Genomic DNA, 12,168 nt, shown 5'->3' with positions numbered 1-12,168 from the left:
CCCATCCCAAATACAGGGGACAGGGCTGAGAGGGTGAGGCTCTCCCACTGATTGATGAGCACCTCTTTTCTTTGCCTCTACAGGCTGAGCCCTATGCAAATAGGGGGAGAAGGGAGAGCAAAGGAACGACATCGCACCATGAAGCTTAGGACCCACACAGAAATAGAGCAAGCCAGAAATGGCAGGTGAAAGAGAGAGCTTATTTTGGATGTGAACAAGGGGGGGTCAGGGAAAGAGGGAGCTGTGAGTAAAGAACGGCAAGCTGTGGTCTTGCTCGCTCCTACTTGCAAGGGGCAAAGAGAAGGAATTTCTAGATGAGCGCACAGGAGCTCTTGGGGAAGAAATCCAGCGCACACGCATACAACGTGAGAGAGACGGTTATTTCTTATTAGCACCTTTGGTTGACAGTTGTAAGGGCCATTTCAGATGCTGAAAAGACAAGAGGGGAACCCTCTTCCAGGCCATCCACCACAGAGAAGGGACAGCAGGAGAGACGAAAGGAAGCAGGAAGAGCAAACGACCCGCCTTAGCATCCATCCATCCATCCCTCCCTCCTTCCAAGGGAGCAGGGGAAGCAAAAAGAGTCGGGGAAGCCTACGCACAAGGCGTGAGACCAGCCTCACTCGGCTGGGGCAGCGTCACGCTGTTGGCGTATCTTCCCCCAAACTGAAGGATGGATGCACGGCCCACTCCCACTTCCACCACAGAAAGGCCGGGGAAGGGCATTTCATGCCCTCTCCCCCAAGCAAGTGCAAGTGATGAACACCAGGAGGAAGATCTGGGCCAGAAGCAGACTCCCCTTTTCTTCCCTTCCCCCTGCAAAGCTGAGCAAGTTGGAAGATGCAGGAGAAGAGGAACCAGGCCACCTGAAAGTGCCCATACAACTGCCAAGGTAGCACCAATAGTCAAAGGAAAGGGGAAGCCAATATGGGGTGTACGCTGCATGGGGCATCCCCCACCACCCCAGCTTTGTCTCAAGCACCTTCCAGGCATGACGCTTCACCTGCCCCTCTCCCCCTCGCTCTGGGAGCATCTGGATCAGCAACCGCCACGAGGAGAGCAGAGGAGGGGGCAGATCCAGGCCACAGGCCAAGAAGGGGAAGGATGGCAGGATCAGAGTCATGGCAAGGGGGAAACACAGGAATGGAAAAGACTGCATGCACATTGTGGGAGAAGGCTTGGGGGGAGTGGGCAAGGGCTCCAATCCTCTTACATCCTCCCCTCAAGGGTCTGGAGCTCCTCTTCAGTTTTTGTCAAAGACGGAAGGGGAAGGAGGAGGAAGAGCACCTTCCCCACCACCCCCACAGGCACACAGACACACGCTCACCCATCCCTCATCCCCAAAGGCTCCACCGCCCGTTGGACAACACCACATTCAAGGACAAACAACCACTCCCCAGCCCCACCACGACCCTCCCTGCCTCCTCCCAGCAGCAGCGACACCCAGGAACGGTGGGTGCCCCCGCTCCGCCCCACTGACACGCTCCAGCCTCCAGGCAAGAGGCAGTGGACAGGGGGAAAGGAGGAGGAAGGGTGGCAGTGAGGGCAGAGGGACAGCCAAGGGGAGAAGGAGAGAACTAAGGACAGCCATTCGCACCACGACTTCTCGCAGGAAGAGCTCCCCCCACACCCCTGGAGCAGGGGGACCTGGCTGCTCACTTGCTGCCTCCTCCGCCACCACCGCCCGCTGCCACCTTCTCAAAATCCTCTGCGTTGCAGAACTCCTTGATGGTGACAGTGAGGAGGTTGCTGGTGACATCCGTGACCACCACATTAGAGCAAGGGGACATCTCAGGACGCCAGTCGCCAGCCTCCTGCTCCGGGTCAGAAGACGAAAGCGACAAGGAGGGCGTCTGCCCCCCGCCGCACCCTCCCGGGGGAGAACACTTGCTGGTAGCAGCCGACTCGGGTGGGATCGAGAGGTCGAGGACCTCTGACTCGCGCCAGTCGGGGATGGCTGGGCTGAGGGTCTCAGGGAGCAGCTTCGGAGGGGAATCATCTGGGTCGGAGGAGGAGTGGGGGGCAGGTGATGGGCAGCCGGAGGAGCTGGAGCTGGGGGCATCATAGGGGGTGGAGCCCATAATGAGCCCACAGGAGGCTGCCTGGGAGCCTTCAGCCTCCCCTTTGCCCTCCAGAGAGGGAGCAGGTGTAGTGGACGGCTTATTGTAGAGTGAAAAGGCGCCGAACTTCATGTGACGGATCTGAGTGCGGAGGACGCTCTCGCTGAACTTTTTGCTCTTGCCGATGACGCGGTTTCGGGATGGGATCTTGGGCCGAGCCAGGCCCCCGGCCCCGTTGGCTGGCTTCCCACCTTTGTCAATGACTTTGAGGTTGAGGATGATGCGGCTGCGCTTGGGCTCACGAGGTTTCACCTTACGGTTGATGATGCGGACGGTCTCCGAGAAGGGCGAGACGGGAGGACGGATGCCAGCCCCACCACCCACGCTCCCGCCGTTCTGGGGGTCTGGACGGGGCAGGGGGCGCCGGGACATGCGGTGGCATCGCCGGATGTCTTTCTTGAGCCGGTGCACCGCGGCGCTGGAGTGGAGCTTGGGAGAGGAGGTGCTGGAACCAGGCTTGACAGAAAAGTGTACATCCCCAATGTGGAGGGCCTCCGCTTGGGCCCGAGCCTGCGGTGGTGGGGAGAGAGAAAAAAAAAAACAGGGTCAGAGAGGCAGCCTAGATGCAGCCAAATCTCAAATCGTTCACTGCTCACCTCAGGACAAGAATGCCGTGCCACATTTATACCCACATTAATAACAAGCACACATACATGCCTATGGACTATTAAGAGCCATGGCACAGCCCCCATACAAGCATGAGGCACTTCTACATCTTTTTTGGACAGCTAATTACTTCCTAGGCAGTGCCCCTGTTGACATGTGCTTCCCCAGGAAGCAACTGCCACCTTCCAGCCATGTTTCAGGGTTACAGTTAATGGTTTCCAAGGCCCCCCTCAGTCATCATCAGCCAACACACACAACCCTCCACTGTCAGCCAAACAACCAAGCGTACTCCTGGGCATTGGGGCTGCTAGTGTTGAGTTAGCATCCAAAAATTACGTGGTAGTCCCATGGCAGGGTACTGTTTCGGGTCCTCCACAAAATGAGCGCAAGACAAGGGGGAGAGGAAGAGTAATGCATCCACTTTGCTCTTCCCCTCCCACAACCAGACTCATCTGCTCTGGAAAGCATGGTGGAAGCGGGTCTTGAGAAACACAGATGGAGGCCTGACAGAGCTGTCTTAGCTAAACACAAGAAACGCAGAGACCTGAAGCTTAATTTTAACTAGAGACCACAAGCCAATTGTATATCCTTACTCTGCCGTGGAAGAGAGGTCCAGTGTTTAAAGCCAGAGACCAGGCCAGCTGGAACTCAAGTCAAGTTTAACTGCACCTCCAAAGAAGAGATTGTCTTGTCCCTTTTGAACACCACACTTGTTTGAAACCTACTAATGAAACAGAGCAGGAACAGCACTAGTTCAACTGCTCGGTGCCAGCCCTCCCTGAGAGCCAGTGCAGGAGAACAAGACTTTTAAGCTCTTCTGGTGCTTGGAGATAGTGCCAAAACCTGCCCTCGTTCATGCACCAGGAACATCTTCTGGCAGCAGGAACAACAGTTTTATTGGTAAGTTGAGGCAGTACGACCTGAAGACCCTGTGGGCATGGAAACCCAGAGCATATTCTTGCACCACCCCTTGTCAGAGCACAGTTGCTTGTAGAGCTCAGCCTCCCACTTGCACCTCACTCCTTGCCCAAACAACCCCCCTGCCTTATTCCCTCTCAGCAGTGGTCACAGGCAGAAGCCACCCAGGCCTGGAGGGGACAGGCGAGCCCCCCTCTGATTGCCCATCTAGTGAGCAGCTTCCCCCATCTCGTGGGCACAAGAAGAACTGCAGGGCTAGAAGACAGATGCTTTTCCTCCCCAACTTTTCCATCCCATTGCCCCCTAGCACACGCCAAGATCGGGATGGCTTCTTGCCAGCTAAGAGCTTAAGCACTCCAACACCATCTCCTTTGTCACCCTGCAGGCTGTGCCTCCTACCAGAGAAACGCCTGGGGAAAAAAATGTGCGTGTAAAGGCAGGGATCTAACAGATCTAAGCGAGGGGCCCAGGCTAGCTCTTGCACAATAAGCTGAAAGCCCTGGCCCTACATCCCCAGAGCTTTGCTGTCACCCAGTGCGCCTCTTCTCCCACCGAGATCCCCATGGGAACCGCAGAAGATCCTGAACAAGCAAAGAACAGAGACGTGAAGACATTTTGTTCCTTCCTGGCTAATGCTGGATCATGCCCTGCAGTACTGCTTGTATCCTGGCTTTAAAAGGACTGCAAAGATGAGGCCTCCTTCCCCGGTTATATGTGAAAATGCAGACTGAAGGCTCATCTGCACCAGGGACTCTAGACTTTTTATTAGCCGACTGACAAAGAAACAGGGACAAGTAACGTGACTGCCAAGGCAGGCACAGACACTCTCCATGTTGACCCTGGGCTGTACAGGACTGTTTCACCTAGCTAGAGGGAAGCATCCCCAGCCCAGGCAAACCCCAACACGTCCTGCTGTAGCAGGAAGCATCCCAGTGTCCAGCTAGTTTCTCTTTGCTCAGCCTCACACATTATTCCGTGCCCCAAACTGCTCAGAAAATGAAGAGTTAGACACAGTTCCTGTCCCAGCCATCCTACAGGCTGGAGCACAGCAGCAGCACCAGATGAGCTCCCAGCACCACGCATCAACTCTCCCCCTCCCATCCCAATGATCCACAACTTAGAGATCCTGCAGATCCCATCAGGAGGTCACAGGCACAGACAGATGCACATCTAGGGCTGTGCTTGCTCCCTGTCTTCACAGGTCCCTCCGAAGCAGATGGCAGACACCAGGACAAGCTACAGTTTCCTTTCTGACATTACATACCAGCACAGCCTGGATTAACAATTTTATTCTTCCTCCCCCAGCCCCTCTCCATCACAGCCAGCCCTTCCAGCATTGCCACTTTCGTGCTTTGGGCTTCTCGCCAATTTACCACTGCTCAGCAGAGAGCAGAGTGCAACACAATGTCCCATTCCAAAACACAGGACAGGGAAGCCAGGCAGAGGGTACAGACAGATGCACGGGTAGAAATCCTTGATGCACAGCTTCAGCTGATAGACACAGGCATCCTTTAGGGCCTCTCCTGCTGCCAACACTGCATGTCTTCTAGATTAATTCCCTACCCTGTAATCATGTCTTGCAGCGAGGAGTTCTGCCCCCTCTGTGCCCCTCTGCTCAGAGTCGAGTCTAATTGCCACCTGCCCACAGCGCTGCCTTCCATCCACCACATGAGAAAGAAGCAGGCCTCCCCCGACATCTGCCCCAAGCCACAGTTGCCTTATACACACCCAAATTCCTCAGCAAAGCCTCCCATCAACCATGTTAAATGAAAAGCGATAATGCTGGGATGGTCACTGCCCAGCCACTTCCATAGTCCTGCTGATTTTACTTTCTCAGCCTGTGCACATTAATCAGCTCCTGCCCTGTTCTGACAGAGAGACCCGTCTTGGTTTTGTGCTTACACGGCGGCTAGCACAGAGCCCCAGAGCACAGCTAGGACTCTTCCAGCATGCCAGAACCACTAGGTCTCCTTTACTTGCTATGTGTCTGTGTTTCCAGTTACTTCTGAGGCACTTCCTCAAGGCTGAAGCTGTTTCTAACTCAAGTTTCAGCTCTCTGCATTTATTAAAATCCAGTTTCAGTAGTCTCCAGGCAGACTACATGCACCTCCAACCCCTTTGGCCAGATTATTAAGAGAGGGGGTAAACTGGGACCCAGGTGCTACACTGCTGTCCCCAGTGACCAGCTTCAACATGAGTTCCAAAGAGCAATATGCAAATATTCAGCTTACCTGGAGCTTGTTTTTCCAGGTAAGGTTTCAAGAAAAATAGTATCAGATGCTTTATCTAAGACCAGCCCCCCAGAGCCCTCTCACTTGCAAAGCTCAGTATTCCTACCACAGGATCAGGTTTATTCGGGCATTGACTATATGAACTCAAGCCTCTTCCCTGCAGAGGACAGCACATTTTCTGGGCTCTCCTTCTGCTTCCAACTTTACATTAAGTAACTTGCTACCTCTGGTTTGGAGAAGACTCAGCATTCAGTTTTATCTGCTGGAAACGCACTTCTCCCTGCTACAGATCCATTACTTGATCACACTCACAAGCTGTATGAGCATGAGGTCTTTGAAAAACAAACCCATTTAATCCTTTCAGCTGTGTCACCACAGTTTGCTACTTAACTCAGAAGTTTTCCAAATGGAAACTACCTCTCTGGGTTTTGCTGCTTTCACCTGCAGGATTTGCTCACTGCTGAAGAGGTACTCAGCATGTATACAAAGTAATTCACTCTCTGCTTACAGCTCAGCCTACATCAGGATGCAGCTTCTGGAGGCTTGCTGCAGTGCTCTGTCACAAGAGCAAGGCAATTGCTAGGATTGCCTCCCTTCCCCCCCTTCCCTTTTGGGATATGTATCACCTTTATTTAGCTTGTACAGCTTTCCCTCATTGCTCCTGGGAACTAGTATATCTCCCCTGTTCCCTACTATTTCTGAATAAATGTCCCTTGAGGCCCAGCAAACACATTTGTTCATTCATTCCCTTAACGCACTGAGGCACACAAGCACGTACACGGATGCGTGCTTAGAAAAGCCTCTCTCACCTGATTTATATCAAAACCTCTGCAATTTGGAAGAAAAGAAAAGAAAAAGACAAAAAAAGACCTCGCAAGGCAACGGATTTCTAGTTAATTACTTCAAAATCAAGTCATTTCCAGTAGCGCTGCTGCACCATAGTAGCGCTACTCTCTCATAAATTACTGGTTCTGCTTTGTCTTTTATTCTCCACCTGCATTCCCACAGTCTTTGCTCCAAACAGCATTCGCAAGAGCTCTTCTTTCCCCTTTTTGGCTGCCATTCTGCCTTTTTATCGCCCTCTTTCTTCTGCAGTCTTCCAAGTGACAAGGCAACAGCAAGCCAGTTCATAGCACAGTTCTCCCAAGCAACACTGCCATAAACTAAAGTTTCCCTACTGGATGGGGAACAAAATGCTACAAAGGGGAACGGTCAGTTTTCAAACCGCTCGGGGATAATTTACGAACAGGGAGGAGATCAAAAGAAACCCAACTCCAACTTCAGAGTTCAAGGAAGGGCGAAGCGACAGAACACCACACTGCTTGGCCCCTTCTTCCCCCCTCTCCCACTAAGGCTCTCCCTTACTTCTTCCTCCCCATTGACCTTCTCCAGTCTTTTCACCTTAGTATTTACAGCCACCCCGACTAGGGGTCTTTGCTAGCCACCCACTGAGCTTGCAGATCGGGCTCTGTCTCTTAATAGCACTTGCTAGACTTTATTAGATTAGTTGGCGAGTTTTGCATTCCTCTCAGCAGAGTGCCAAGGGAAAAGCAAAATAAAAAGAACAAACCGAGCAGGGGAAAGAGGAAGATCACTACAGCATGCGCTATGTCTCTTTCTAACCTCATACCAGCTTCCATTCTGACCTGCAGCTGAAGGGCCTGTCCTCAAGGACGACTTCTGCCAGACACCTAAGTAGTAAGGTAAGAGCTTTACGTACAGTGCTGCCCATTTCAGACCAAGGACTCTGCTTCCCATACACTCAGCACAAAGCTTGCAGCATACCAGCAGCCTCCCAAGAATTACAACCTCCCGCCAAGCTTGATCTCAGCTGTGGGAAAGTTTGCCCCTAGTATGCAGAGGATAAAGACCTATTTCCTGCCCAAAACTTTGCAGTTGAAGTTTGCAGGGGTCACTTTCGACACCGGCCATCTTGATAGCGATATTACAAAGCCTGGACTGTAATTTCCCTTTGGAGTCTGATCGAAAGGGCAAGTGTTAGACAGCTCTCAGCAACAGGAGCCTGGCTCACAAAGGCAGCAGGTGGCCGAAGATGCAGCTTTTCAAAGCTTTCCCAAAGGCGTGGGCCACTAACCTGCTGGAATGCTTTCTGCAAATCCCCCTGGGTGCCTATCCGCAGCTTTTGAGAACTAATCCCAGAATAAACCTAGCCCCAACTGCAAACTAAAACACCCACACAAGCCAGGGGACTGAGCGGCATAGCGGGGCACTTATTTCAATGCCTTACTGGAGACTCAGAAGCCTAAGTTTAAGCACTGATACACATGAAAAATCCTAGCAAGACACCAAGTCAAGGGCAGACTAGTCTACCAAAGCAGTCCTACGCCGGACTCCTGCTTAAACTTCATTGCATCCAGGCCTAATCTGTTCAGCTAACAGATCAAAAAGAATATTGTTCTAACTGCCAACTCCAAAGACTCCCTCTGGGATGCAAGAATCAAATTTCTTCCCCTGCTTCCGAAATTGTCACTGGCAAGAGATTCTGCAGCTGAAAGAATCAAAAACATCGTTAGCGATGCACAAGGCAGAACCCAATCCCACTCCTCCCGCAGCAGCGCCAGTGCTGCAGGGCTAGCAGAGGTCAAACCCGCAACTGACCCACAGGTCAGAATTGACCGAGATGCATACGACACAAACTATCACGCCGGTCTCAGTTGCGTTTCTAGCCACAGTTTAATTGCCAGTGATTTGCCTAAACGGAGCCCAAACGAGTTCAGATAGGGCTAGCTGAGATAGGGTTACTTCTTGCTGCCTGGCCTGAGGTGTTATTTTTAGGGTAGGATCCAAAGTCACAGAAAAATGGGAAGTCAGAGCGCCAACAGTTTCACCAGCTCCGTTTCCCAGAGCTGCAAACCAAGCGGCAGCGCTCTGCCCTGCCAGCCTCTCCCACAACGTGGCACCAGCCTTCAGGAGAGCTCATCTCGCTCCCTATCGCGATCCATCTTCTACAAAGTACCAAGCCAGCTCTGCAAACCTACGGGTTTTCAGTAGCGTTTGAGAAGCTGGCAGAAGGAAGATGTGCCACAGAAACGTGTCAGGGACGTGATTCAAAGGATGCTGTTGAATAATTCAGGTTCCAAGTTTAGGGGGATTTTTAAAGGGCAAGGGGAGAAGAGGAGGAATGAGTGGGTTTTATTTTTGAGTTTGGGGGATGGCTTCGGTTTTTTAAATGAGTGAAAAATTGGCAGTGGATTTTGCTGTATCACATTCAGAATTGAAAAGAAACTGATTACACACAGTAATGTTAAAAGCACAGCATAAACACTTCTCTACCACTCTGAACAATGTCAGGTGTTACAAATATCAGTATTTTTTAATTCAAGCAGAGAACTATTTTAAGCTGGTGGTTTCCCTTTAAGCGTTCCTCTGCATTGTTGGAAACCTAAACACAAGGGTTTCATTTAATGCATGACTGCCAGAAAGAGAAAAACCAACTAGTCTAGTTTCCTTGAATAAAGAGTAAGAGGTGGTACATATCAGTTATGTTTGTAGTTCTCAGTCTGCAGATACAGAAAACTGTTAGCAGAAAAACAGGCAACAAGGGAGGAGGAGGACAGTTCCATCAGCAGGACTTTCCAAGGATTACCACAGTCCCCTGGGTTTTACTCGGAGCATCAGAGTACGCCTGTTCCTGCATTTCTTCTGTGTGCTTCATTATGTCCTCTTAAAGCAGAGGAGAGGTGACACCCTACCCCTCACTGCTCTTTCCGGTGCTCATACAGTTAAAGTGCTGCACTGACTTGAGTAAAGCTGCTACCGCTGTCAAGCAAAAGAAAGTATTAACCTGTTTCACAGATGGAGAAACATGCACAAAGGCTAAATGACTTGCCCAAAGCCATAGGATGACTTAGTGATAGCGATGCCTTACCACAGGGTCCACCCTGGCCGCTCCAGGGTTTTATACCAGATCAGAACCAGGGAAGCTGTGAATTCGCTCATCTGTCTTAATCGTACAAAGGTGTGTTGTGTTTTTACATTCATTTGAAGTCCTAGATTGACATAGTTGGAGAGGAAGAGGGGTAAGAGGGGAGCAAAGCAAAGAGTTTTGTCTGTAGACTAATAAATCCACAGAGTTCACACAGAGCTCACACAGCTACCAGATTTCTTAATTAAAAAAAGAAGAAAGTAAGAAAAGGGGGGGGGGCCTGCAGTAGGGACTATCTTCCTCATTCGTCACTGCAAGCAGACAGAGATGCTACGACAACACCTTCTTGCAGAGATGCTGGGTCTATCAGAGGGGAACTGGAAACTTCAGCTGCTGTCCTATGCAGAGGTGAAACACTCCCCCTCCCCACCCCCCCAAAAAACGAAACAAACCTGCAATTTACAGATCAAAACATAAACCCTTTGTGAAATTCTTGTGGAGCACCTACATCCTGAAACACAGTTCGAAGAACACAAGTGGCAGTGGGACTCCTGCCACAGCTGCCCGATTGCTCAGCACGCTGCTAAGTTGCAGGGCACAGGCTAGGTGGAATAGGCTGCTGAAGGAAGAGGGAGCGGGGCAGGCTAGCTCTCCACTGCGGCAGCAGAAGGCCGTAAAGAGGGAGAGGATATTGGAAAAGAGATTGCAGCCTCACCGTGCACATCCGCGTGTACCGACCGTCCTGCTGGGGCACCCGCCGCACGCACACACGCTCTCCCCTCGCACGCTTCTGTGTCCCTGCCCCCCACCCGCTTTCCCATCGGGTTGTCCCCGCGTTCCCAGAGCCAGGCGGCAGACACAAGTCACTTGAAAGTCCACTCCTTCCAAGGGCACACACCGGTGAGGTTTGAGAGACATTTGGCTAGGCCTAAGTTATTTAAATTAAGAGTTACCTTCAGGAGAAAAGTTTTAGGCTTAGGTCCTCTCTTCTTGGGCCCGTACAGCTCACGCTCTCGTTCCCTTGAGGGAGTCAAATTTGTCAAGAAGTTAAAACTTCTCCCAAAGGGAGAAACAGAAGCATACAAGTTAAAAAAAAAAAAAAAAAAAAAAAAAAGAGAGATGGGAGCCTGGACGCCCTTTCCCGCTCACCCACCCAAAGCCAAACCTGCTGCAGCCCCCCCAGCCCGGGGCGGGGGATGAGCACTCACTTCTGCTCGAAGGCGGCGATGAGGCGGGAGTCCAGGATGTTCTCCTCAGGTTCCCAGGTGCTGTACCTGCCGGGGGCGCGGGCAGTGGGGCGGGGGGGGGAACACAAGCGAAGGGGTTAGCGCCCAAACCCCCCCCCCCCAGCCGTACACAGAGACACCCCCCTCCCTCCCACCCCGTCCCCCGCAGCCCCGGGGGCGGCCCCCGCAGGGCGGCGCGGGCGGGGGCGGCCCCCCCGGCGGGATGCACTCACTTGATGGCCCAGCCTTTCCATTTCACCAGGTACTCGATGCGCCCCTGCAACACACGGGGGAGAGAGGTGATGGGGGGGGGGGGGGGGGGTGCGAGGCGGGGGCCCGGCGGGCCGGCGAGCGGCGCGGCCGGGGCCCGGCGGCGGGGAGCGGGAGAGCCCCGCGGCTTCCCCCCCCCCCCCCACCCCGGGCGGCCCCTCACCTTTCGGATGCGCCGCTTGATGATGGACTCGGCGGCGAAGACGCGCTCCCCCACTGCAGACAGCTCCATCTTGCTCCTCAGCGGCGGCAGCGGCGGCGGCGGCGCCCACAGCCCATAATAATCCCGCCCGCCCGCGCCGCCCCGCCCCCTGCCCCCCGCCCCGCCCTCCTCGTGCCGCCGCCGGCTCGCGCACGCCCGCGCGCCCCCTCCCGCCGCGGCCGCGCGTGACCCTCCTCTCCCTCTCCCCCCCCCCCCTTCACCCCCCTCGGGGGGGGGGGGGGGGCGGTTGCTAAGGGGTGGGGGGCGCGCGCAGGCGCCGGCCGTTAAAGGGGCCGCGCGGCGGGGAGTGCGAGGGCGGGGTCTCCGCCCCCCTCCCCCCCCCCCCCCGTGAGGGGGGGACCCACGGCCGCTGCCCCGGGGAGCGGCGTTGGAGGCGGGGGCCGGGGAGCGGGCGGAGAGGGGAGGCCCGCCCCGGGCAGGCCCTGGCCATGGCGGCGGGGCTGCTGCCGCCTCAGCCCCAGCCCCCCCTTCCCGCCCGAACGGGGCTTTTTTTTTTTTTTTTTTCTTTTTCCCCTTAAAACAATGGCGGCAGCGGGGGCCGCGCAGCCTCCTCTCCTCCTCCTGCACACGCAGATGCGCCGTCACCCCGCACCGTCACCCACCTCTCTGGCCAGCGGGGTGGCACCGGGGGGTGATCGGGGAAGCGGGCAGTCTTGAAGTACCTACCAAGGCGAAAACTAACAATAAA

The 12,168-nt window shown here is 53.9% G+C and overlaps 1 protein-coding gene across 2 annotated transcripts; it reads right to left on the bottom strand.

The window, feature by feature from the left end:
• Positions 1–1,655: 1,655 nt before the first annotated feature.
• On the bottom strand, positions 1,656–11,489 carry CBX6 (chromobox 6). Of its 2 annotated transcripts, none has more exons than XM_075717179.1 (5): positions 11,421–11,489; positions 11,221–11,264; positions 10,970–11,035; positions 10,715–10,781; positions 1,656–2,630 (listed from the first exon to the last, which is right to left on the bottom strand). In XM_075717179.1, the coding sequence occupies exons 1-5, from the start codon at positions 11,487–11,489 to the stop codon at positions 1,656–1,658; spliced, it is 1,221 nt and encodes a 406-aa protein (XP_075573294.1). The 2 variants fall into 2 exon arrangements, with proteins under 2 accessions (XP_075573294.1, XP_075573303.1); XM_075717188.1 differs by having other exon boundaries at positions 1,656–2,576.
• Positions 11,490–12,168: the final 679 nt, after the last annotated feature.

Source organism: Pelecanus crispus, chromosome 1, assembly GCF_030463565.1.
Source record: "Pelecanus crispus isolate bPelCri1 chromosome 1, bPelCri1.pri, whole genome shotgun sequence".
Classification (NCBI taxonomy): Eukaryota; Metazoa; Chordata; class Aves; order Pelecaniformes; family Pelecanidae; genus Pelecanus; species Pelecanus crispus.
This window is presented reverse-complemented; position numbering and strand designations above follow the sequence as displayed.

Coding starts and splice junctions, on each gene's coding strand:
- CBX6 (XM_075717179.1), bottom strand. CDS start 11,489: ATGGAGCTGTCTGCAGTGGGGGAGCGCGTCTTCGCCGCCGAGTCCATC. Junction 11,265..11,420: donor TCAAGCGGCGCATCCGAAAG/GTGAGGGGCCGC, acceptor CGTGTGTTGCAG/GGGCGCATCGAGTACCTGGT. Junction 11,036..11,220: donor TGGAAAGGCTGGGCCATCAA/GTGAGTGCATCC, acceptor CGCCCCCGGCAG/GTACAGCACCTGGGAACCTG.